Raw genomic sequence first — 25,607 nt, 5'->3', positions numbered from 1 at the left:
TACGGCGGGAATTTGATTATATTTGAATTTATTTGAGTAAAATTTTATTAAATTGGCATAACTATTAGTATTACTTAAATTTTGAGTGTCCAACCTAAAGTTCATTGTAGAGTTAATTTTGATATAAAACATTTCCAAAAATAACCTCTCACTGTAATTAGTTGCGTTATCAACAATCTCCACCTCGTTTTAAAATTCATTACATGATCCAGCTGATTGCGTATTGTTAATGCACAGGTCTCTTTTTGAAGTTTACAGTTACTTTTATGTGCTGAAATTCTGGTTTTTAGCCAATTAGACGTTTGCCCTATGTAACACAATTCACAATTTCGACATGGGATGGAATAAATTAAACACTTAAGTTCTTTTGGAATCTATCCTTCATTTTTGAAAATAAGTTATTGACAGTTTAGGGGGTTGTAGAATGCAATTTTTAGTGATTCCTTATTTTTATAAAGTGTCTTTATGTTATCGCTCTTAATTTTAATACCTAAATATATTGTAAGTATAGATTTTAATGTATTCTAATTTATTGTATTGACTTTTTTGTAGTCGTGTCCTGATGAAGTGACTAACCAGTCATGAAATTTTGACTTTGAAGTAAACTAATGTAACCTGCATGAGTGTCTGGAAGCCGATACCCAATAATTTAACTAATGTGTAGTAAATCTAACGGCAAGTACTCCTTGTGGTGATATTGCAGTCAATGGTACATCGCCAAGAAGGCAATCTAAGATTTTTACAACTCACTTATGGCCGTTTGCACCGACAAATTTAAGCGAAACTTAGCTTGTGGGCGAGCTTAACATCCATGGCAACGATTATTGCGATAATGGTAACAGTGGTGGTTTCTGACCACATTAAATAATAAGGCATGTAAATTAAGTACACCTTTAATTAAAGTAAATCTAAACTTAGTAAACAGGTACGTTTATGTTGACGTTTAGTATTATACTAATGTGAATACATTACACGCCCCTTCTTAAACAAAATAAAAAAAAATAACATTTCATTCATTGGTATACTTCTCGGTATACTTAAATATTACAAATTTAATCGGTCTGGTATTTTAACTTCTGGTATAATAGTCGCTCGTCACAATCGGGTTTGTCTCACTAGAAATAGTGCCCACTTTCACTTCAGAGTTTCTTCGCTCATCCGTCTGGGATTGATCTGTTGGCTATTCCGCTGGTAATCCGCTTCACCTATGCGAACTATGTAGTCGTTAGGGCCTGATTTCTTCTGCGCTATCACACATGGATTTTAAGCTACCCTTAAGCTAAGCTCCGCTTAAATTTGTCGTTACAAAAGGCCATTAGCACAGTATACGAAGGTCAAAGAGAAATAATTCGCGATCTTTCTATTAGTTAAAGCAAACATCATAATTATGATCTTTACAAGTTACACTACGCACTTCACTTTTCCCCCACTGCTGGAAAAAAGACAAGCATGCATAGAAAAGAAAAAAATCCTACCTTTATAAGACTGTCCTAAGTCCTTCTGCAATCTGAAACAATAAAGAACAAATTTAAGTTAAACAATTAACAAAAAAATGTGTTTTTAAAATGAATCGAAAGTATAAACGTTTAAAAATCTTCTCTTAGTGGTAACTAAGACTATTTCAAAAGAATTTACACAAAATTAAATAATAAATTACCCTTTAGTGTTTAATCTTATTAGTTCAGTCTCTCCAGGAAGGATCACGACCGCGGACTACTGGCATGGTTCTCCCTGAACTCCATTTATCAACACCTGAAAAGTAAATAAATACACATTGAAAACAACTGGTGGTTTTTGTGTCGCATCAAAAATGAATGTCGCAAATTATATAATTATTTTTTGCCTAATCCTCACGGTAGATAGTCAAAAGTCAATCTTTGCAATACACTATGTATGATTTGAAAATCAGGTTTCGGGATTGCTTTTCCAACAATCAAGCTGGTTCAAATTCCAGAATATCGGAAACTGCCAGAGATAGGCAGGTAGTTTAAATTTGGCAAAGTTGCGTATTTTGATGCAGCAAAATGCACTATCAAATGACAAAAAACAAAAGTTAATGATGGTTAATCGGAGACAAAACATCAGACCTAAAATTGAAAGCTAGTATCTCGTAGAGAGAAAAAAATAATGGGTCATTTATTTTGAAATATCTTTCTAAACAGCTTCGGTGTAAAATAAAAACAATTTTGCCAATTTTCATTTTTTCTGGATATCTCCGAAAGTAGTCGGAATTTTTTAAGTTTCAAAACGGCATTTTGTTAAGTATCAAAATACGCAACTTTGCCAAATTTAAACTATGTATTTATGTCTTACAGTTTCCGAGATCCCCATGGGGGCCCTAGAATTTGAATCAGCCTGTATATTACACTACGTTGAAAAATTAAAAATTTCTGGACGATCCAAATCAATGCATGTTAAAGACAATTGTGGCACACTCACCTAATTTGTCGGCGTGAACCCTCCATGATTCAGCATGGGCGAAGTTACATCATCAGATTAGGGGGGGGGGGGGGCTAAATCCTTTATTTTTTATTGTATTTTGCCTTTATTTTTGAGTGGGCATTTAACAACTTTGTTCAGTTCAAAGGCAAAATAAACATTCACAGAAAAAATCTAAATTTTGAAAAAGACTAGTGCGGTGCATGATTCTTATTCCGTCCACTCACATATGATCGTTACTTTACATCAGAAAATTGGTTGTCTGCACTGCACTGCAATGACAAAACAAAATACGGCCTGTTTGACTTGTACTTCCACGTACTTGATTGACATGTTAAATTAATAAACAAAAAATTCTGTTCAACCCTTCACGTTCTTATCAATATAATATGTTAATTTAGGGGACTTCAAGTACTAGTAGTGAAAAAAATAGTATATATATACCACGGTAGAGAAGTCTATTATTATTTATCAATAATGCTAAACTCGAGACTAAACTTCTCTACCTTGGTATATAATGTACTATTTTGTGCGTGAATGCGAGATAATGTCGGAATTATACTTGACGGGGCTAGTTAATTTTTTGGGGCTGTTTAACGCCCCCAAATCCTCTCATATAACCACGCCCATGATGGTTATCCAACAAGGCAGAAAGTACTCTTCGGGTCCCTGAAACTGTTGATGCATCACCAGTGATGTCGGTCACGCGACGTCGTGCAGAAACTCATCAGTGGCACCTAAAACAGTCGATTACATTAGTATAAGTAGGCCTGTTAGGCCAACCTGTTCCTTAAGACAATTATACAAAGACAATCTTCCAAGAGAATATTTATTTAAATGGACTGACAGTCAATATTTGAATTAGAGCTACAGAGCAATATATTATATTCATAAATGCTAAAATGTTAACAAAAGCAAAAAGGTTTTCGCCCTGAGGCTAGTAACTTTGGCTCATTTTTCATGCATTTATCAGTACTACTTCCCATAGCTATGGCTATGTTTTTCTTTAATGAAAGAAATACAAAGTTGATGTTGGTTGACTGGAGACGAAACGTCAAAATTTAAAAGTAGCATCTTGTAGAGGGAAAAAAGTGGCCGTAATAATGTGTTATATATGTATTTTGAAAATTTTTTTTAAATAACTTCAGTAAAAAATAAAAACAATTCAAATCTGTTTCCTTTTAGCAATTGAACTCGAAAAACTGTCAACCTAAAAATGCTCCACCTTCGGTGCCGCATTTTTATTAGTTGACAGTTTTTCTCGTCTAATTGCTAAGCAACAAATTTTCATTTCCTACACAACCCAAATTTACTTGGTAAAATACAAACCTCTTGTGCAATTATAAGTGAAAATTTTGTTTAAATAACTTCAGTAAAAAATTGAAAAATTTTTTTTCCGGGTATCTCCGAAAGTAGTCGGAATTTTTTAAGTTTTAAAACTGCATTTTGGTAAGCATCAAAGTACGCAACTTTGCCAAATTTAAACAACCTACCTATCTCTTACAGTTCCCGAGATCCCCATGGTGCCCCCATAGATATATGCGTATCTCATATGTCTGGGTGCCCCTCGAATTTGAATCAGTCTGTATACCACTTATACCAGAAGTGACAACAAATACTATTTCTATTTATGATTATCAATTTATTTTGAGTCATAATATCATCCACCAAAATTATATGCCCAAAAGGTTATCCATTTTTTGATGATAACAAAAGAGTTTATTGTTTATTAGATATTACTTTGCAATATTAAACAAATTTTCTGAAATAACAATTTCCAACATTAATAAAAAATAAAGATGTTTTTTACTCTTTTTTTCCTAATGTTAATAATAAAAAAGTTTGCCATATGCTGCGAACTTAAATGGCCACACTGTATAAGTTTCTAAAATTCCTAATGGGAGGTGTTACATAGGGAAATTGTATGTATTAATGTATTCTCTTAAAAGAATCTCTCTGTATAAATTGTGTTCATCTCGTTCATTACAGTAAAAAGTATCTTTTAACTGATGAACTAATTCATTATATACGAGCACGCACTTACCTTCCTCTAAGCTGACCTTTGTGTAATAATATAAATGAAGGTGCAACAGTGACTCAGCTTACTCAGTCTAGTCATACCATGAAGGAAACTTTTCTAAGAATCATTATGGTGAAGCTTACATGACCAAGCTGATAAATTGAGGAGATTGTTGCAACTTGCATTGTACTATAAACACGAAGATTAGCTAAAATAGTTGGTGATCTTGCTCTTGATTGTAATATGCACTATTCACTCCCCCCCCAACACATAATATATAACATGCAATACACCATGCATAAAAGGAAAAATCCTACCTTTATATGGCTGCCCTTCGGTAATCTGTAACAAAGAGAAAATTTACGTTAAAAAAGTGAAATTGACAAATGTAACTAATTAAAATTATTTACAACATTTTCTTTAGAGTAAAAAAAATTATAGGTCATAGGCAATGCAAAACAGTTACAAACTTTGGCTTCAATACTATTGCTTACCAGTTGATGATGAACATAAATATTTAACCTTCGCAATAGTATGAAAGGAAACTGGCTACATATACCCCAATTATGACGTGAGAACTTACCCTCTAGCCATATTAAATCAGTCTCTCCTAGCAGGAAACGTCAGCAAAGTACGGATGGAACCATGGGCTTTTCGATCTCGTCTCCGTTGTAAGGTCTGAAAAGTGAAATGCCAAATCAACCAACTGATGAGTATTCATTTAGGTATTAGTTTAATTAAAATGTTTTTCAATACAATAAACAATTTTATCCAGGAATATTTTTTATGAAATTCTCCATTATTGAAACGTTATGTTCAGAATTGTAAGTAAATCGAATTTTGTTATAAACGTTTATTTTTAGATTTTCTGTGGCGATCGATTTCGGCGAATTGCCATCATCAGACCCTTAATTAAAAATATCCAAAAAGGAAACAAAAAAGTAATCGTAAACGATTTACAAAAAGTGCGTATCATTTTCCCATTTGTAAGATCCGGCCACAAGTAAGAAAGTTTGCGTTTGACCTGCTACTTCAATTTCAGTTTATAAGAAGAATCATACCCTAACATTTCAGAAAGATTGGTTCACAAATAACAAATGGGGTTTTTTTTAGTCGGATCGGATTGCGCATGCGAAAAACAAATTTTTTAATTCGACAATAGTTTTACTTTCATTCGAATTCACATCTGCCCACATACAAAATTTCATTTAAGTATTTTAACAAATAAAAAAGATACGACTGGCGATTGCACAGATACAAGTTATCGTGCACACGGAGAGACAGATGGACGGACAGACTAACAACAATACAATCAACGGCAAAAGTGTAAAATTATGGTACATTGATATTGCATTATATGAAATAGACTGATTTTTTAGCATAACTTTTTTCATAAGCGGCACAAAAAAATTCCTGCCTTGGTGCAAACTTCGACGCCATAACACAATACAGGGTATTTCAAAATTCGCGCACATTCCAAAAGTAACTCAACAGCAACTTTTTTTGATCTCATTGTAGTTATTAATAATGGCGTGATTTTCTTTCGGTTTTTTTGGAGCATCCTGTATACGTTCAAATGGTAAAAGTCATGGGAAGGTCATCTAACAAAAGCTAAACGTTTTTTTCAACTTGCATTTATCATACAGTTAATTACTTATACAACACCGAATGATCATTATTTACTTTTTATTGAGATTTGACGATTTGAGATAATTCAACCCTAAAGAACTATTTTTCCTTGTATCAGTTTCAACAACTTGTTGACAGCCGATATAAAATTTAACAAACACTGATCATAGAAGAAAGACCGAAATGATTGAAGGAATTGTAAGGAAAAATATCAAAGGCGATTCCGATAGGTGCATTCGATCAAGTCTGAAGCTGGAGAGGGCCATCGTGTCATATATCATGAACATGAAACGAGACTATGAACACAACCATTTTCTCTTTGCTTTATCTTCGTATGGTTTGATCTTTGTTTATAAAAAGTGCAAGTGTAGAAAAGCAAATCACAATGTGAATGTAATAAAAATGGTAAGAATTATGCAGATTTGCAATTTGTTATTTGAAATCCTAATTTTCTAGTGCTTCGTCAAAGGAGATTGGACACCGAAAGACAAAGCGGTAGAGTTTTGAACTACACCTTAAGGCATTTTTTGTAAATTTCGTACTTGGAAGTAAAAAAATGTGAAAATGTGGGACACATATTTAACAAGGCTTGAAAACCTGATGCAGATCTCAACCTCCATTTTCAGATGAATTGGAGTCCGACATGCCATGTCCCAATCGCAGCACCCACCGCAAGACCCTCATCATTCTAACTTATTAAAAGGCAACTTGTAAGATTAAAAATGAGTGACCGTCAAGTCACCTTTGGAATTTTTGTTTACGTAGGAAATCGTACTTAACACAAACTTTCCAAGGCGAGTACTCGACAGTCACTCATTTTTGATCGCACGATAAGTTCAATATACTTTAAAACGTGGTGTTTGATTAGAAGGCATCAATACTCGCTACTTGGCGAATACACAATTATTTGCGTACTTGGGAAGTATACGAACATTGCGAGCGTAAACATTTGTGGCTGCCATTATGGATAGCGATCGTCCGGAGTATTTAGTTGCTAAAAGAACAAACAAAAAAATGTCTGTACGCTTCTGGTAGTCTTTGAAAACTAAATGAATAGTCGCACTAAAGGCAAATTATTTGTGCATTTTGTTTGAGCACCTCTACAAGTATGTACGAATGATCGTGATCCCTTTGACTCGGACCATTTTTACCGACCAGAAATGCAAAACTAACTAAGCAGGTACAAGTAACCTACTCACACGACATGCCAAGTATACGCACGTAACGATTATTCGCCAAGTACACGAGTCATCTGAGCCCGGCTTCGGATGGTATCCCAAGCATTACGTTAACAACTACGATGGAAGTTTTGAAAGTCGCAACACTTACCCCAAATCAACATACTCATGACATCTTAGGCGTCTTGATTCCAAACACTAAAAACTATCACAGTACGTTATCTTTTAAACCCGTTAAGGAAGGCAAAAAAACAAGATTCAAAATGGGACGCCATTTTCTTCTTGCGGTTATCTTTATAAAGCACCATCAAAACGACCGAAGTACTAAGAATTCCTTGCAGGTTATTATTAATTTAAAAGTTGAATTTAATAAAGCGAAATACGAAAACGCGATCCGCGTACCGTGATGCAAGCACGCAAACGCCGATTTGAATTCAAACGAAGGGACGCCATAATTTCGTAATTTAAGATTTCGTTTAAATTTTTCACTCGCAGGCTTAAACGCCGGTTTATTAAACGATGCATCGAAACGAAAGAGGAAGCAAAATTTTTCGCGTGTTTATAGTATCACTTTTTTAAAGTTTATTCAATGGTTTATTTTAATATCGGTCTTCACAAATTCAACGAACACGTAAAAACTAAGCGGTGGCGTTGGAAGCTTGGATGTACAACGAAAAAGTGGATCACGTGACACGAACTGTGACGTCACAACTACTACGTTAGTCCATATACGTATTGTTTGGTCTATTTCGATGCCGATTACAAAAAATGAGCCAATCGGGGCGTCCCGTTTAAAACAAATAAAAATAAATAACAAAACACGAAGGATAATTGAAACGTTATGTTCAGAATGGTAAATAAATCGAATTTTGTTATAAACGTTTATTTTTAAATTTTGTGTGGCGATCGATTGCGGCGAATTGCCATCACCAGGCCTAGCGTCAATTACACTTTAAATACAATCTTGCTACTTGTATGTCATTTATAAATATTCCAAATCCATAAGTAACACGCACTTCATGTTAAATTCCAAAAACGCTGCCTCTTAAACAATTTTTCGCTAGGTCTGATGATGGCAATTCGCCGAAATCGATCGCCATAGAAAATCTAAAAATAAACGTTATAACAAAATTCGACTTATTTACGATTTGTCCAGGAAGTCTCCTAAATTTTGGCATGTGAGACCCTGAATTAAAAATAGCCAAAAAGGAAACAAAGTAAAAAAGTAATCGTAAACGATTTACAAAAAGCGCGTATCATTTTCCCATTTATAAGATTCGGCCACAAGTAAGAAAGTTTGCGTTACACATGTGCATTCCATTTTTGACCTGCTATATCAATTTCAGTTTATAAGAAGAATCATACCCTAACATTTCAGAAAGATTGCTTCACAAATAACAAATGGGGGTCTACATCTGCCCACATACAAAATTTCATTTAAGTATTTTAACAAATAAAAAAGATACGATTGTCGATTGCACAGATACAAGTTATCGTGCACACGGAGAGACAGATGGACGGACAGACTAAGGGCAATACAATACAATCAACGGCAAAAGTGTAAAATTATGGTACATATTGCATTATATGAAATAGACTGATTTTTTAGCATAACTTTTCGTAAGCGGCACAAAAAAAATTCCTGCCTTGGTGCAAACTTCCGACACCATAACACACACAGGGTATTTCGAAATTCGCGCACACGGACTATGAGATGGTGTTATACGACAAAGACTGAACAAAAAGCTCTACTTCAAATGAGCATTCCCCTTATACGGTACGCAACGGGCGATCAAAAAAGAATTGACGTCGGGTCGTCTTTGGAAGTTCAAGTTCGATATGATTTCACATGTAAACAAAAATTCCAAAAGTAACTCGACAGCAACTCTTTTTTGATCGCATTGTAGTTATTTTCTTTCGGTTTTTTTAAGCATCCTGTATACCATTCAATGGTAAAAGTCATGGGAAGGTCATTTAACAAAAGCTAAACGTTTTCTTCAACTTGCAGTTTATCATACAGTTAATTACTTATACAACACCGATATGATCCTTAAGGATATGATCAATGATCATTGTTTACTTTGTATTGAGATTTGACGATTTGAGATAATTCAACCCTAAAGAACTCTTTTTCCTTGTATTAGTTTCAACAACTTGTTGACAGCTGATATAAAATTTAACAAACACTGATCATGGAAGAAGGACCGAAATGATTGAAGGAATTGTAAGGGAAAATGTCAAAGGCGATTCGATAGGTACATTCGATCAAGTCTGAAGCTGGAGAGGGCCATCATGTCGTATTTGATTTGTGTAACCATGAACATGAAACGAGACTGAACACAACCATCGTCTCTTTGCTTTATCTTCCTATGGTTTGAATTTTGATCTTTGTTTTTAAAGGAAAATTTGTAAAAAGTGCAAGTGTAGAAGAGCAGTTTTAGTTCCTCAGCAGCAAACTGAATGAAAGTAATAAAAATGGTAAGAATTATGCAGATTTGCAATTTATTATTTGAAATCCTAATTTTCTAGGGCTTCGTCAAACGAGATTTGACACCGAAAGACAAAGCAATTTTGTACTTGGAAGTAAAAAAATGTGAAAATGTAGGACACATATTTAACAGGGCTTGAAAAGCTGCTGGAGAGAATCTTAACCTCCATTCTCAGATGAATTGGAGTCCAACGCCATGTCACAATTGCAGCACCCACTACAAGGCCCTCATCATTCTAACTTATTAAAAGGCAACTTGTCAAGATTAAAAATGAGTGACCGTCGAGTCACCTTTGGAATTTTTGTTTACGTAGGAAATCGTACTTAACACAAACTAACCAAGGCGAGTACTAGACAGTCACTCATTTTTTGATCGCACGATATGCCACATATTGTTTTAGGTTTTTACTGATTAAAATGTAAATAATCTTCAATATACTTTAAAACGTGTTGTTTGATTAGAAGGCATCGATACTCAAGCCGGGGTCAGACCACTCGTGTACCTACTTGGCGAATACAAAATTATTTGCGTACTTAGGAAGTATACAATTAGCTTTGCGAGCGTGAACATTTGTGGCTGCCATTATGGATAGCGATCGTCCTGAGAATTTAGTTGCTAAAAGAACAAACAAAAAAATGTCTCTATGCTTCTGGTAGTCTTTGAAAACTAAATGAATAGTGCACTAAAGGCAAATTACTTGTGCATTTCGTTTGAGCGCCTCTACAAGTATAGACAAGTATGTACGAATGATCGTGATCCCTTTGGCTTTGACCATTTTTACCGACCAGAAATGCAAAACTAACGAAGCAGGTACAAGTAACCTACTCACACGACATGCCAAGTATACGCAAGTAACGATTATTCGCCAAGTACACGAGTCGTCTGAGCCCGGCTTCGGATGGTATCCCAAGCATTACGTTAACAACTATACGATGGAAGTTTTGAAAGTCACAACACTTACCCCAAATCAACATACTCATGACATCTTAGGCGTCTTGATTCCAAACACTAAAAACTATCACAGTACGTTATCTTTTAAACCCGTTAAGGAAGGCAAAAAAACAAGATTCAAAATGGGACGCCATTTTCTTCTTGCGGTTATCTTTATAAAGAGCCATCAAAACGACCGAAGTACTAAGAATTCCTTGCAGGTTATTATTAATTTAAAGGTTGAATTTAATAACGCGAAAGCGAAATACGAAAACGCGATCCGCGTACCGTGATGCAAGCACGCAAACGCCGATTTGAATTCAAACGAAGGGACGCCATAATTTCGTAATTTAAGACTTCGTTTAAATTTTTCACTCGCAGGCTTAAACGCCGGTTTATTAAACGATGCATCGAAACGAAAGAGGAAGCAAAATTTTTCGCGTGTTTATAGTATCACTTTTTTAAAGTTTATTCAATGGTTTATTTTAATATCGGTCTTCACAAATTCAACGAACACGTAAAAACTAAGCGGACGCGTTGGAAGCTTGGATGTACAACGAAAAAGTGGATCACGTGACACGAACTGTGACGTCACAACCACTACTTTAGTCAATATACGTTGATTGGTCTATTTCCAATGAATAAAGAATACCCTTTATTCATTGTCTATTACTCTATTTCGATGCCGATTACAAAAAATGGGCCAATCGGGGCGTCCCGGTTAAAACAAATAAAAATAAATAAAAAACACGAAGGATAATTGCCGTAAATTCATTTACGATTTACGAAGGCGTAGAGGAGAGGACGCGTAGGTTTTATCTTGCATTCACCTCGAAGTTTAAATTCGAATTCAAAAGTTAAAGGGTGCATTTAGAAGGCCTGCGTTCCCTCAACTCTTCATTAACACTCTTAAGCTTGTATGAAAGGCCTTCTAAAACTGAAAAGCGTTTCAGCTTTCCAGGTCATTACAGTGCCTTCCAACAAGCCCCTTAAAATCGCTTCCATGGATTTATTACCCTATAGCTATAACTTTAAAAGTAGGTACTTTATACATGCCTTTTTCAGAGCCTATGTATATATGTTAAACCCCATTCCTCTGGGGCGAGCGATTAGATGCCTGTGTTGGGAATTGGGATCAACATTAAAGGACGCCACTTTCCAGCGTCTATGCTGTACCGTTCAATTTCAGTAGGTATGCGGAGAGTTTGCAGATTTCATTGCTAAAACTGAGCAAACGGCAATGGTAAGTGCATGCGACGCAATGAACTATACAACTTTTAAGTTTTTAGCGTAACACAACGAAGTTGAGGCAACGCTTATGTCCTCGATTTTCCGTAGTTTATCTGTCTGTCTGTTCCATCGAGTTCTCCGCCCCTGGGCTACCTAGAGATATCGGGTTTTCGGTTATTGATAGCTGGCTACTCATAATTTACAATTGTGCTACGCCCACGCGTGGGTTTTTAAACATTTTTCGTATGAACGTTTCTTTTGAGAGTAAACGCTTTTTTCTAGAATTAATATTGTTTTCTTAATTTTATATTTTGAGTCCTGAATTATTACCTACCTATATTTATGTTGGTATACTAATAAAAGCAATTTATTATGAACAAAGGGCCTAAATACTCACATTAATCAACCACTAACATTTGGCGCCTAGACAACATAAAAACTCACGTTTTTTGTATCAAATTGTTCAAAATTTCATCTTTCACTTCTCTGCCTCCCTCTGTATTTTCCCGCGTGTACCTCTATGTACTCTGGATTATGCCTTATTTCAATCTAGCAACCCTAGTGAATTACTATACAGAAGCATCTCCTGGATTCTACTTAGGTTGGCATTGCACGATTCCATAAAACAGTCATATTGTCTTTATGCAAGATTGGTATAGAAATATCATGAGCTACAGCACTAGGTACTTTATAGCTACTAAAACATGAGAATAGAATGGATCCTAGGACTGATCCCTGAGGGAATGCTTGGGTTTACTGCAGGTATATTGTGTTAGATTTGTACTTTCGCAGGAATCAATTAATGTGATCATTTTGGGTTATATTAGTGACTACCTGTCTTCTTTCAAGCAGGAATATATGTTTCTAGTCATTGCAGGACTACATCCTATCCCTCACTGTATTGTGACAGCTTATTCAGTAGGCGCTTTGAAATCTAGTCAAATGCCCACAAGGTAATTGCCCTTATCAATATATGAGATTAATTTTATATAGAAGTAGTGCAGAGCATCAGTTGTCAATTGGATAAGTGAAAGTAATTGACATTTGCATATGCCGATTCAAATTCGAGGGCCACCATGGCAATTTCGGAAACTGTAAGTAGTTTACATGTGGCAAAGATGCGTATTTAAAGATATTTCAAAACAAATGACACATTATTATGGCCACTACTTTCCCTCGTGCTAGTTTTAAATTTTAAGTTCTGATTCAGACTTCAACAGTACAACAACACTGGTAACAATAACGAGAACAATAATATTATGTGCACAAATACAACATTATAAAAAAAACAAATATAAACATGTACAAAATAATTATCTTTAATTAAAACGAAGTATTCACCAAGTTACATCATTTTTCCTATCAATGCTATTACCTACTGGATCATTTTTGCATATACATTGTTTATTTTCAGCGCTTGATGAACACTCATACTTTTTCTTGTCATGTTCTGCTATCATCTTTTTTGCCTTACTGGATTTTCCTATACCCAGCTTGGGTAATCCTCGATTTAACCCTTCAAGCAGCACACACGCCTTACAAACTGTTTGAGACGACACATGATTACAGCGTGAACACTTTGTAAGAGTTGGCATGTTTACTTCTTCATTAACAGTTAAAGACTCGCCTATAAGAAAAAAAAGTGGGCCATTGGAGAAAGTATAATCAAATGTCGCTCACCAGAGTGAATAATGTTCATTATAACAGCAGGATCGATCTTCTCCATATCTTTTAATAATACCCTGGCATGCCCACGATATGCATTTGGAGCAAATATACACTCCGTTGAGAAATAAACCAGCTGTTTAAAGTACGCGTACATAACAATTTCTTTTTCGTACGTGTATTTCAATGGTTTCACTCTAGCTATACCATCACCATGTCCCTAAAGAACAAAGTAACTAAAATTCTTCACTCCAATATTGATTTACCGTTATTATTGAAGTACACCTATTTAATCGTGCCAGATCCCCTCTCAAGATATTCATTAGGACAGTTTCCGCTATATCATCCGCATTATGGCCGGTAGCGATGCAATCGACCTTTAATAACGCAGCACCACGATCAAGTGCTTGTCTTCGAAACACGCCACAAAATGTGCAATTATTTTTGCGACCAATCTAAAAGCGTCTTCGTGTAATACCGACGGAATTGGATAATAATTACAAATACTGTAGCCGTTCAAAAATTAGAGTACGATTGAATCTCCTTTATGTAATGTTACAGCGTAATGTAAGATGGCACTACATATTCAAAAATTTCTTACACAAATTAGACAACAGGAAAAATTATTTGAACGAAGGAATAGACTTTTTACCTTTCCTTTTTGATATGTAGTGCCATCTTACATTGCACTGTAATATTACATAAAGGAGCCCATCTTAATTCAATCGTACTCTAATTTTTGAACGGCTACAATACCTCAGCGACGATCTCATCCATGGTCCATCCGTATAAATCCTTGTACGACAAAATCGTCAAAGGCATATCGTAATCGTCACGATTTCTCTTTACAGTATCTAAGCTATCATCTCGATAGCCTGTAATACCTTCGTCGATGGATAATAAAACGAGTCTAAGATCGTAATTAAAACGTTCATTTAAAATTTTGAGTATATATGCGAGAACTGTCGAATCTTTACCACCAGAGGCTGCCACGGCTACCGTCATGCCCGCTTTGAATAGTTTAGCTCTCGTGATTGTGAAATGTATTTCAGTTTCGAAAGCTTCAAAGAAACACTCTTTGCAGAGAACGTCTCCAGTTTTAGGCCTCTAGAATGATATCGTGAGTGAAATGATGGAAGTAGGTGATTATAATATACCTTTAAAACGGCCTTTTTGCCACATTTTGTAGAGCAGCTGGACATTTTTGTATCACATATTCAAAAATCACCATAAAGTAATAATTTGGATTTTGTAAGGTTAAGTACAATTGTTCAAATCTGTGGCTAGTGTTACGCCAGGTGTTGTTATTGACATTGATTATATACAGTGTGTATAATCAACGGTTGAACCAAATGCCATTTACTGATTTTTTTGGCATTAAGATGTCTATTTGCCAGTTAAATTTATATTTTGGATCTAAGTAAAAATCAGGTTTGAAAACTTGGAAGATTCAAGCTTAAATTGCTCAGGAAACTTATCGAAGGCTTGTAAGTATTTAAGCAGTTTCGTAACAAGTACCATAAGTGCAAGCATGGCTTGAAAACCGAACATGCAACTGTTGTATACATAAAATTGTATGCAATTCCTTTAAAGTGAACAGTGTACAAGCAAATTGTTACAGGAAGCAGAATTGCATAGGTGTAACAGATGTATCATGTTCCAATCAATTAAAGGTTTCTAAAATGGTACAAACAGGCGCACAGTAATAAACCTTTAATAAAACGGATTGACAACAGTTTTATTGTCTTCCAATTCGCATAAAGAAACATTGATTGTTATGATAAGTAGGCTGCAGTTTGTTTATCAATCACTTCTCGACATATTGGACATAGATCAGTAATTTCCTCTGAACAGTCTTCACATAAACAAACGTGACCGCAGGGTAACAGTATCACCTGCAATAATCGTGTAAACATTGTTCCTCCTCTACAAAACTTACTTCCTTAGGATTGACTTTACATACAACACACAGCTGCGAATCTGACAACTCATCTCCTCTTACTCGTCTTCTCCTCTCCTTTCTAATACTTTCCCTTTCCTTCTTCTTACGTTCGCTCTCCATCCATTGACTCCTGTTCCTCAAATACCGTCGTATTATCAAACCACCTACCACAATGCCTATCGTTCCGAACAAAATACAAAACAACCTACAACGCATCTATCAATATTGGCAATCTTTCTCAACAATACTAACCGATAGGTACGTTGCTGCTCATCTAATTTTTTTAATAAACTCGTAATACTCATATTTGTAAGATAAAAGGGCGACCCGTCTCGTGGCGGTTGTAATCGAACCCCACCTTTATCTTCGGAGATAATTAACTCCCCGATACCAGTAATGACGGTTCCCTTGCGCAGCATTTCCTCTGTAGTTTGTACTCCTCTCTGCCTAAAGCCAGTAAAAAAACCCCAAATGTGATCTACCAATTTAGGCACAGTTGGTGTGAATACGTTGGATATTACGTCAAGATCTGTTTTTAACGGGCCGTATAAGTTAGTGTTAAACAAATTTTACATTTGTACCTAAAATATCCGCCGACAACGCATCGACCACCTCGACATTGTAACCATGTGATTCAATCACGAATGGCATCACATTTTGTACTGTCTGTATAACTTTCTCGTGTTCGGACCAATACCCTGTGGCTCCCCGTTGAATTATATGCTCTTTAATTGTTAACAATTGTAAAACGCCGGCTACTTTCAAATTATTATTGCTTATTATGGGATCGCCGATTGGCTGAACAGTTCCTCTGATTGCTACATAGGGAATAATTTGACCCGGTTGTTTGTTAACAATTTTTGGCAGGTTTTTGTTGATCTCCAAGACTGGAGAATTCTACTGGGACGGTTTCGTTAATCTGAGCCATTTACATTATAAGTTCTGCTTACCTCAATTAGGGTTATGCTATTTTTAGTTTTTAAGTAATTTACGTAATATCCCACCAGACAAACGGAGTCGATTGTTAACGCTATTATTTCCACCAAATAATCCATTTCTTGTTATTAAATTATTTATTCTAGAAGAAAATTTTAATTTTTTACTTTACTTTTGACATTTTAAAAAGAGGTTAACTGATCCCAGGGGCGGTGCAGAGTTTTCTTCGCGCAATTCCCTACGCCACTGTTGGAATAATGGCTGTCAATGTCAAAAAGTGACAACAAAAAGAACAATGGCGTTGACATTTGTTTAAATTGTTTGTTTTCTTTTTATGTAATAGCTTTCGAAATTGAATAATTCTAATTCTCCATCGTGGAAAAATGTCAAGAGCGAAATCACGCCAAAGCACAGACATCTGTGCAGATTGCAGCTCATTGGGTAAGCTGCAAAAACACTCTGATAGAAATTGTTAATTACTTCAATTATTAGATCCTTCTTGGGCCTCCGTAAATAAAGGAATATTTTTGTGCATCGAATGTTGCAGTATTCACCGTAGTTTAGGTAGACACATCTCTCAAGTGAAGTCGATACAAAAAAGTCACTGGAGTCCTTCACAATTATCCGTAACAGTTTGATAATCACAATTTCTCTTGTCTCACGGTTTCCGTTTCTAGATGGTACAAACTTTAAACAACTTAGGTATTAATAATGTATGGGAGTACATGTTAGAAACTAATTCCAAATTTGCAAAACGTAAACCTAATCCCAAAGATAGTTTGCAGTACGTACACTTCCATCGTCTAATATGCTTGTTAAATCCTTGTTTCTAGCACAAAGGCGGAATTTATCCGAGCCAAACATCAACAGTGTGCATTTGTCGCAAGGCATACCACCGAAGACGGATTGTTGTGTGTCGAAAATGAACTCGGCAAGGAGCTTCACGCTAATGTTAGAAGTTCAAATTTAGAAACGTCTCTACGGTTATTAATACAAGGCGCCGATCCCAACTACTTCCACGACGAGAAGGGGTCTACTCCTTTACACGTGGCAGCTAAGGCGAATCAGCTAATGCAGTCGGAGTTATTAATTACGTACGGCGCAGATCCAACTTGCCCGGACAGGCAAGGAAAAACCCCAATCGACTATGCCAAGTATATTACTAATTTATCGGCATCTCTTTTCACATATTTATTTACAGACAGCAAATTGTACAGGACTTGGCGAATAGATTGATCGAATGCCAATACGATGTCACCGACAAATTCAGTTACTACCTCTGCCACCGTAAGCCGGATCACGAGAAGGGCGTTCACTTTCTAATTCCACAGGCCAGCACGAAATGTGACCAGCAGGCCATGTCAAAATTGAGAAAGGTCTCTTTAATATTATTTAAATCCCACTATAAACGTTATCTTGTAGTTGTCAAATAGTTCATTTGAAGAGCTCGTCATGGATGTATATGATGAGGTCGAAAGAAGAGAAACGGAAGCAAGTAAGTTTGTTTGAATTACGATGATGTGAAATTCTGTGTAAATTTTCTTTAATGCTTACCTAGTAGGAGTTTGAGAAGGTGAGACGTTTACTTTTTAAATAATAGTCCTTATTGTGGTTTCTTGTTTAAATCTCAAATCTAATATGTACAGGGTGTCCTATTAATAAAGGTCAGAGGCAACAGCTATGGAACCATTAGTTGCACAGCTTAGAGGAAAAAGATTTTGTTAAGAGGCCAAGAGAAATCGCTGGAAATTATTTTCTAGTTTTGCCGCTAGCGTATGGTTAAGTAGAAAAATGATGTTTTTTGTGAAATATATCCCACAAACATGCATAAAAAATACATGCATTGCAATGTTGTATTGCATCATTTTGATGCATATTACTCTAGCTCATAAAATATGAATGGGAGAAGGTGAACATCTGTTTAAGAAATTGAATGTAACTATTGTTTAAGTTAACCGATTCTCACATTGTTCTTATTGGAAAGAGTTCTCTTCATCAAATCAGATTTTAGATGAATAGAGTTTTTGTAGGGTTTTTTCAAAATTTCAAATAGAACGATATAATTATTATATGATATTATCAAATAAGACGAACAAGTCGAAATATCAGTGAAAAATGCTCACATTCAAAAATTAAATTCCAATATTTTATGTTCATCCAAGTTGGCTTGGAAACAATAGAACATATAACCAGCGATAATTAAAATTAATACTCAATATAAGTTTTTAAATAATAATAATAAACTTTATGGTCCCAACAGGAAAACCTAATCCATGAAAATTATTTAAAATTAATACGTTAATGTGCCTCAAGGTTTATCATAAGGATCATTATTATGCATCTGCAGTAATTATCTACCTAGGCTCTCAAATATTTAGTAAAATTATTCTTCTCATCCCACCAGTTTGGTTGAGCAGCGCCGACACGGTCGAATTAAATCCGAATGCTGTACCATTTCTTCCTGTCGATCCGTCGTTGTCGACAACCCGAAATCAAGGACGACAAAAGCTGGGTCGTTTCACGACGCCCGAACTGAAGGGCTTAGTTTACGATATCCTACTTGATACGCAGAGGCGACAGCAGAGTGCTGATAAGGGTTCCTTCACGACCTCGTCTAGACAATTTTCGCAGGTTTCCGATGACGAGCCGCTGTACGATTCGGTCGCGTCCGACGAGGATTACGCTCACGTAAATTTGGACGAGGTGAGTTCGATAGAATGTAAACATTGGGTTTAGCGGAGCCTGTTTAGGATAAAAAAGGCGGCGACGGGGACGCGGAAACTACGAGGCTGTACTCGCTTGCCAAGAAGCTTCAAGATTCAGACAGCACAATATCCGATCTTAAAGCTGAAGTTAGTACGCTTAAAACATTAGTGGATCATTTAAGTTGTGAAAATCAAGAATTAAAGGCGCGACTGTCAAATACGGATTCATTTCAATCGCGGAAATTAAATGGTGACTCGCAGTCACTGGAAGGATTTCTTATTGTAAGTACGATAATTAGGCATGCCTAGAAGGGCCATATCTCTCTTATTTTGTTTTATACAGGGTGTGTAAAACTACATGATTGCGCATTATTTTCAGAGTAAAAAGTCTCCACAATTTCCATCTACATGACGCCTTCAGAAAAATACGGCCGGTTGCAGGAAAGCGAATTATAATCAAAATCCTACATTATTTGCCAAATCTGAGTTTAAACAAGAATTTTGACATTTGATTGGCTGCAGTATAAAGCCAATCAAATGTCTTAATACCGGATTAAACAATAATCCTGGATTATTTTTTTTGTGCAACTGGCCGTTAGATTTTTAAATCTGGCAATATGACTTTTTGTGACTGATGATCAAGGCATTCTACATAGAGTTTTTAAGTGAAAAACTCAAGTGCCTTGATGCCACATTTTAAAAATGTACAAAAGGTCCAACCTGGGGATTAATAATCTTGTGTATTCATAAGTTATATTAATGCAAATACTTTTACATCTCCTGAAACTGATTTAATTGCAGATTTTTACTTTCTGGTGCACTGAATCATAGTTATTAGCAGTTTGTTATGTAAAACTAGGATGGATACACCTCCTGAAGGAGTCTTCTAGAGGAAAATTTTTCAATCATTTCATCAATTTTCTGTAGGCAGCCAAATGAAGTAGGCTCTGGTTTCATTTACATAATGTCTTGTTTTTATTAGTTTTGACAGTTGGCATTGAAAATTGTATTTGCAGATGTTTATAAATGAACGTAACTATAACACTAGATCACTAACGAAGCGTTTGTGGAGTGTGGACCTATATTTATATGAACTTTTAGTCGTAAAATAGTAGCCCCGTCCTTATTTAGGAACACCCAATCAAATTACTAGATTTAACTAGGAAATTGTGATATTAAAATGGCCCTTCTATGCGTCCATAAACAATTATGTGTAACAATTATTTTGAAGGGCAATTCGAGAGAGAGTGAAAACATTACTATCGTCAACGGGCAAGTTGGCGAGGCAGATTTCAGGCAGCATCGCAGAGGGCAGCGACCGTCGAGCATGTACGAGACACGCGAAGGACTCAAAACACCTAACTGGCAGGTTTTAAAAAATCAGGTTTGTGATGCGGGGTTTCGTTTGGCAAAAATTTTAATTGTAGATTTAGGTTAAGCAGAATGAGCACTCGCGGGGGACTACGCACAGTATGTATGCAGGTCCGAAAAATCAGACGTTAATGGTGTGCACAGAGAATGTAACGAAAGGAATACAGCAATTGTGGTTGTGTATTCAGGGGCCTAATCGAGAGGACTGCTTAAGGTGTGCCGATGAAATTAAGCACGCCGTAACTCAGTTGACAGCAGCAGTTTCTATGGTCGGTAATTCATTTTGTTTAGGGAGTGATTATTTGTTTTTTGTAGGTGAACGATGGGGAAGTTACCAGACGATTGCTGGACAGCGTCGCTCGATTGATGAACGAATGCACTTCATTGCAACTCTGCAGTAAGAATGGTGATACTCAAAAGGTTGAATATTATTTACACCAAGTCCGTCTATGCGCTTACGAAATAGCAAAAGACACAAAGGTTTTAGTAACGCAATATTCTGCTCATTGACTTTCTTTGATGCTTTTTTTACACTTTTGTGCAATAATAATGTGGTATTTTTGATTCAAGAAAGGGAAATTTTTACCACTTGTTACTTTGAGCAATAATATTAAGACAGACTTTTTATCTCTCGACCTAGGTGGAATTAATCTTTTTCAAATTGACTATTTAATTGTTGCAATACTTGAATAATTTGTGGGGATATGTTGCAAATTACACATTACTTTGAGAAAAATCTTAATGTTGTCTACGAGAAATCATCAAGCATGGTGAATATTGTTAATTATGTTTAGAGATGCAAGTTGCTGGACAGTGTTTGTTATTGGTTTAGGGAGAGACTAAAGAAGTCTGTACTAAGCGTCAGATGATATCATTGTGCCGGGTCTGTTACTGTTGTATGACCCTTTTAACATTTACACGATGCAAGTATTAATATTTAATAGTTTTAATCAGGCATTTACTGAAAGTGATCGACGGATGTGCAAATATTTAAATATAGTTTTAGTATTCGTTTTCCTATAACTACCTAAATGATTTTATATACAGAGACACATACGCACGGAACTATTTAATCCATTGTATAAATGACTGATTTATATAAATAGTAAAAGTTGTATAAATAGCTTACCTTAATAAACATATGCGTACTAAAAGTAATGTTTCGTGTTTATTTATCGTGAAAAAGAATCTTAAGACCTAAGCCTTCCACATGCATATCGCTAAAGTTCCAGCGAAATACATATACAATAAGCTTTTACACTCGTACGTAATTTCGAAACCAAACCCCTCCCCAACGACCACGTGAAACGGGGGCCCGAATTTTTTGTCCATCTGCTCCTTTATCATTCGTGCAGCCATCTCGTTGTTGGCGGAGTGTTTCTCGCAAGCTGTCACAACAATCTCGACCGATTCCGTTCTCATCTCTTCGTTCATATCTGAATTCTAGAATAGGTATTCGACCACAACAAAATCAATAACTGCAGCATGACTCACCCTCACTAAGGGATACGTGTGTACGATCCTTTTTTCGGTTTCCTTTTTTTCTCCTCCAATTTCGCCCTCGGCCATTTATGTAAATTATTTTAAAATCTTAAGGTTTTGACAAAATTTGATTTAAATTGACAACAATTGGCGCCTTGGAAACGGCACGTATAATATACAAAGTGTATAACGCAACGTTCTTTGTATACGAGGTTATTTTACAAAGTGTGTGACATCATTCGTGCCCTATACTAATTTCATTTTACTTTTTTAACTACCATTTTTTGATCAAAAATTTTTAAAAGTTTGGTATTTGAGCATGGGAATGTCGGAGGTAGGTACTGAAACTGGGTAATGGAAATAGAATTGCAGTGATTTTTTAAAGCAACTAAATAGAATAGTGTCGTCGACTAAAGAACTAGCATTTAGAAGACTTTACAGAACCATCTAGCAATTTTCAAAATCCCTTACATGTTGACTAACGGTTTAAATTACCTTTTGATCATTTTTCATAGTCGTATCTCCTTTTCAGGGCTAGGAAGGTTTAGAGGAGGAAGACCCATGAAAGCATCAGAAGAGCATGAACAGTTTCTAGGACTAGGAGGAACCTAGCAAGTGGCTAAAATTTTCTGAAAGAGCTCTCTGGAGCGCCTAAGAGGTTCTGAAAAAGTTTTACATTGCCGTGGGTGCTTTAGAATGTGCTTGAAAGCCGAGTTGAAAGCACTAAGAAGTCTCTGGAAAGCGTTTATAAAATTTCTAGAGCCATATTTATCTTTTCCATAGCTGGCCGAGCTTGGAAAGCTGTAAAACAAGCCCAAAAAACATAGAAAACTGAATCGGTCCCGGAGAGCTTTGGAAGGCACTCAAACGTTTTAAAAAAATTTAAACAGCTCTTGAAAGAGACATGTGAGAGGTTCTTTCTTGTATATACTCGTATAAACATTGAAAATTTATTACATATACAATGTCCATAGAATCATTACACTCTGTTCAAGTTGTCAACTTGTTTACAAAACATAAAATTGTGTGTCCTAGTGTTATGATTGACCCTGTATATAAGTTTCTGTTTCAAGGTTGACATTTCACACAATTGTCACAATCAGATGATTACAATAACATAACCTGTATCTTTAAAAATGTCAGGTTTTAGTGGAGTTTTACAATTAACCGACTTAGATGACTTTATCACTCCCTCTCAGGTAGCGTTCATAATTCACAAAATCAAAACTGACTTAGTTTCATAGGAGTGTATCAAACCGGTCAAAATCGAGAAGTCGAGTGCGGGAACGGGTGCTAAAATCTCGATACAGGAGGATGGATCTTACTATCAAATTGAAGAGGTTCGATTCTCTTGCTTTATTGATTAAACGGACGGCGTATTTTTTAGGACGGTCACCGACAACAGTTGCAAAAGGTGGAGATCACACTCTCGGATTGCCTAGCATGTTCCGGGTGTATAACTTCGGCCGAAACTGTACTCGTCACACAACAAAGTCAAGAGGAATTGCTCAGAGTTCTAAACGAAAATAAGAAACTACGCTCGGTGAGTTATTTAAATTTTGCGAATGAGAGTGTTTCAAACTTTCTTAGGATGGTAATGAGAGCGAAGCGAAGTTTATTATTATCTCAGTTTCGGTGCAGCCCCTGCTTTCATTAGCCGTAAGATACAATATAACACCCGATGAAGCTGCCGAGAGATTGGCAGGTTACTTTAAACATCTGGGGGCAGATATGGTTGTTGATATGGCGGTTGCTGAAAATTTCGCTTTACTCGAGACTCGGAAGGAGTTTGTCAGGAGATATTTATCGTCAACAAATGATGGTGTTAAAAATGCTTTGCCAATGCTTGCCTCCAGCTGTCCCGGTAATATTTAACTCGAAATTAGTTTCTGGAAAATCTCTTATGTACTTAACTAACTTCACAGGATGGGTCTGTTATGCTGAAAAAACTCACGGTAATTTCATACTACCCTTTATTTCCGTTACCAAGTCGCCTCAGCAAATTATGGGTTCACTTGTAAAAGATTGGGTGTTGAAAAATTTAGGTGTGAGATCAGTTTATCATGTCACTGTAATGCCGTGTTATGATAAAAAGCTGGAGGCGGCGAGAGAGGATTTTTTCGACAAGGCTGCAGAAAGTCGAGATGTAGATTGTGTTATTACCGCAAGTATGCTTTTACTCTCGCTTTTACTATTAGTGGTGGAGGTATTTTTCCAAACAGTCATACAATTTCCAAAGGTTATGGGAAAAATATGCCACCATTGATGATCACTGACTATTATCATCCTAAACTCAGTTTTGTAGTTGAAATTGAACAAATGTTACAAACTAGCGGTATTGAATTGCACCAAGTGGAGAAGGCGATGTATTCAGAACCTTGGAAGAAAGACTTTGATGCAATTTCACCTTCAATTAAACGACACATCGGTTCCGGGTCTGGTGGTTATGCGGATCACATTTTCCACTATGCTGCCAAAGAACTCTTTGCGATCGAAGACCATGAAATAGCATATAAAAATTTAAGGTAATAACTTTAAAAGGACCCCGTGTTGCCCTATGCTCCATATTTATTCCAAATTTATCATTACCAAATGGGTAGATTTTGCTATGGTTACAATTATTGCGTATTTCGTTAAAACATGGCCAATATACCAGCTACCAATAGAAAATAACACCACACTCTCTTTAGAGTCACTGTAATAACCACATTTTTCGCCTTCAATTTTAAGAAAATTTTGTAATGTTTAATTTCAGTAACAGATGATCTTTAATTGACGACTTAATAATTTCAGGAATCCCGATTTTCGCGAAGTCATATTAGAGAAAGACGGAAAGATATTATTAAGGTTCGCAATCGCCAACGGCTTTCGGAATATTCAGAACCTGGTGCAGAAGCTAAAACGGGGAAAATGTCAGTACCATTACGTGGAAGTGATGGCCTGCCCTTCGGGTGAGAGCGCTAGTTTATTGGGGTTATTGTACAGGTTTACTTGTAGGTTGTTTAAATGGTGGAGCGCAAGTGCGGCCGCGTGAGGATAAAACCTTAAAAGAATTAACCGCACAATTGGAACACGTATATGAATCGTTACCTGTCGAGGTTCCGGACGAAAGCAAAGTAACGCAAGAGTTATACAAAACATGGCTCCAGGGAAATGAGAGCGATAAAGCGAGTTCTATTCTGCACACTAATTACCATGCGGTTGAAAAGCTTAATACAGCTCTTAACATTAAGTGGTAGAGATTCGTTGTATAATTTTAAGATGTTTTTTTATTAAAATGTTTTTCTTAAACTTCTGTAATTCGTTGCAAGTATCCACAAAATTATTAGGTTCATCCCCATATGCGCATATTCCTAATCCTTATATTATGAATATACAGGGTTTTTCTAAATATTTATTATTTTATAACTAAAATTTCATATAAACATGTGTTACAGTTTCATGAATTTTAGCTCAAATTTGGAATAAGTGACATTGAAGGTAAGTGAACTAAAATTTTATGGTCCAGTAGGCCCTGATTTTATTTGGATAATCTCTTGTTTTTATTAGTTTTGACAGTTTGCATTTGAAATTGTATCTAGTGTTTGCATA

The 25,607-nt window shown here is 36.0% G+C and overlaps 5 protein-coding genes and 2 long non-coding RNA genes across 10 annotated transcripts; 3 read left to right on the top strand and 4 right to left on the bottom strand.

Moving 5' to 3' along the window:
- Nucleotides 1-89: 89 nt before the first annotated feature.
- On the top strand, nt 90-11,741 carry LOC116176503. Of its 4 annotated transcripts, XR_004146454.1 has the most exons (8): nt 90-237; nt 291-501; nt 553-835; nt 5,077-5,184; nt 5,235-5,785; nt 5,839-6,493; nt 6,545-9,744; nt 9,796-11,741. It is a non-coding gene; the product is annotated as an uncharacterized LOC116176503 (long non-coding RNA). The 4 variants fall into 4 exon arrangements; XR_004146455.1 differs by having other exon boundaries at nt 553-709; nt 5,235-6,493; XR_004146456.1 differs by having other exon boundaries at nt 553-709; nt 5,074-5,184; nt 5,235-6,493.
- On the bottom strand, nt 3,861-7,553 carry LOC116176505. The gene is made up of 3 exons (XR_004146458.1): nt 7,418-7,553; nt 5,043-5,137; nt 3,861-4,801 (listed from the first exon to the last, which is right to left on the bottom strand). It is a non-coding gene; the product is annotated as an uncharacterized LOC116176505 (long non-coding RNA).
- Nucleotides 11,742-13,212: 1,471 nt separating the features above from the next.
- Nucleotides 13,213-15,002, bottom strand: LOC116176500 (cytoplasmic tRNA 2-thiolation protein 1). Its single transcript, XM_031495104.1, has 5 exons — nt 14,738-15,002; nt 14,337-14,687; nt 13,847-14,035; nt 13,596-13,800; nt 13,213-13,542 (listed from the first exon to the last, which is right to left on the bottom strand). The coding sequence occupies exons 1-5, from the start codon at nt 14,780-14,782 to the stop codon at nt 13,253-13,255; spliced, it is 1,080 nt and encodes a 359-aa protein (XP_031350964.1). The 5' UTR covers nt 14,783-15,002; the 3' UTR covers nt 13,213-13,252.
- Nucleotides 15,003-15,278: 276 nt separating this feature from the next.
- Nucleotides 15,279-16,689, bottom strand: LOC116176501 (mitochondrial E3 ubiquitin protein ligase 1). The gene is made up of 5 exons (XM_031495105.1): nt 16,473-16,689; nt 16,104-16,419; nt 15,775-16,051; nt 15,520-15,727; nt 15,279-15,475 (listed from the first exon to the last, which is right to left on the bottom strand). Exons 1-5 carry the CDS (start codon nt 16,575-16,577, stop codon nt 15,356-15,358), a joined length of 1,026 nt encoding a protein of 341 aa, XP_031350965.1. The 5' UTR covers nt 16,578-16,689; the 3' UTR covers nt 15,279-15,355.
- Nucleotides 16,690-16,727: 38 nt separating this feature from the next.
- On the top strand, nt 16,728-21,231 carry LOC116176498 (ARF GTPase-activating protein GIT2). Its single transcript, XM_031495101.1, has 11 exons — nt 16,728-16,899; nt 16,951-17,084; nt 17,136-17,242; nt 17,292-17,612; nt 17,660-17,834; nt 17,881-17,953; nt 18,863-19,161; nt 19,209-19,445; nt 20,395-20,547; nt 20,597-20,803; nt 20,850-21,231. Exons 1-11 carry the CDS (start codon nt 16,842-16,844, stop codon nt 21,042-21,044), a joined length of 1,959 nt encoding a protein of 652 aa, XP_031350961.1. The 5' UTR covers nt 16,728-16,841; the 3' UTR covers nt 21,045-21,231.
- Nucleotides 21,232-21,405: 174 nt separating this feature from the next.
- Nucleotides 21,406-22,259, bottom strand: LOC116176502 (dynein light chain 4, axonemal). The gene is made up of 2 exons (XM_031495106.1): nt 22,029-22,259; nt 21,406-21,977 (listed from the first exon to the last, which is right to left on the bottom strand). The coding sequence occupies exons 1-2, from the start codon at nt 22,101-22,103 to the stop codon at nt 21,732-21,734; spliced, it is 321 nt and encodes a 106-aa protein (XP_031350966.1). The 5' UTR covers nt 22,104-22,259; the 3' UTR covers nt 21,406-21,731.
- Nucleotides 22,260-23,071: 812 nt separating this feature from the next.
- LOC116176499 (probable cytosolic Fe-S cluster assembly factor AGAP009023) lies at nt 23,072-25,307 on the top strand. Its single transcript, XM_031495103.1, has 8 exons — nt 23,072-23,215; nt 23,261-23,356; nt 23,404-23,559; nt 23,607-23,880; nt 23,942-24,184; nt 24,322-24,541; nt 24,810-24,967; nt 25,014-25,307. The coding sequence occupies exons 1-8, from the start codon at nt 23,153-23,155 to the stop codon at nt 25,253-25,255; spliced, it is 1,452 nt and encodes a 483-aa protein (XP_031350963.1). The 5' UTR covers nt 23,072-23,152; the 3' UTR covers nt 25,256-25,307.
- Nucleotides 25,308-25,607: the final 300 nt, after the last annotated feature.

This window comes from Photinus pyralis, unplaced genomic scaffold, assembly GCF_008802855.1.
Source record: "Photinus pyralis isolate 1611_PpyrPB1 unplaced genomic scaffold, Ppyr1.3 Ppyr1.4_LG7, whole genome shotgun sequence".
Taxonomy (NCBI): Eukaryota; Metazoa; Arthropoda; class Insecta; order Coleoptera; family Lampyridae; genus Photinus; species Photinus pyralis.
Note: the sequence above shows the minus strand (reverse complement) of the source record. Positions and strands in the feature narration are given on the sequence as shown.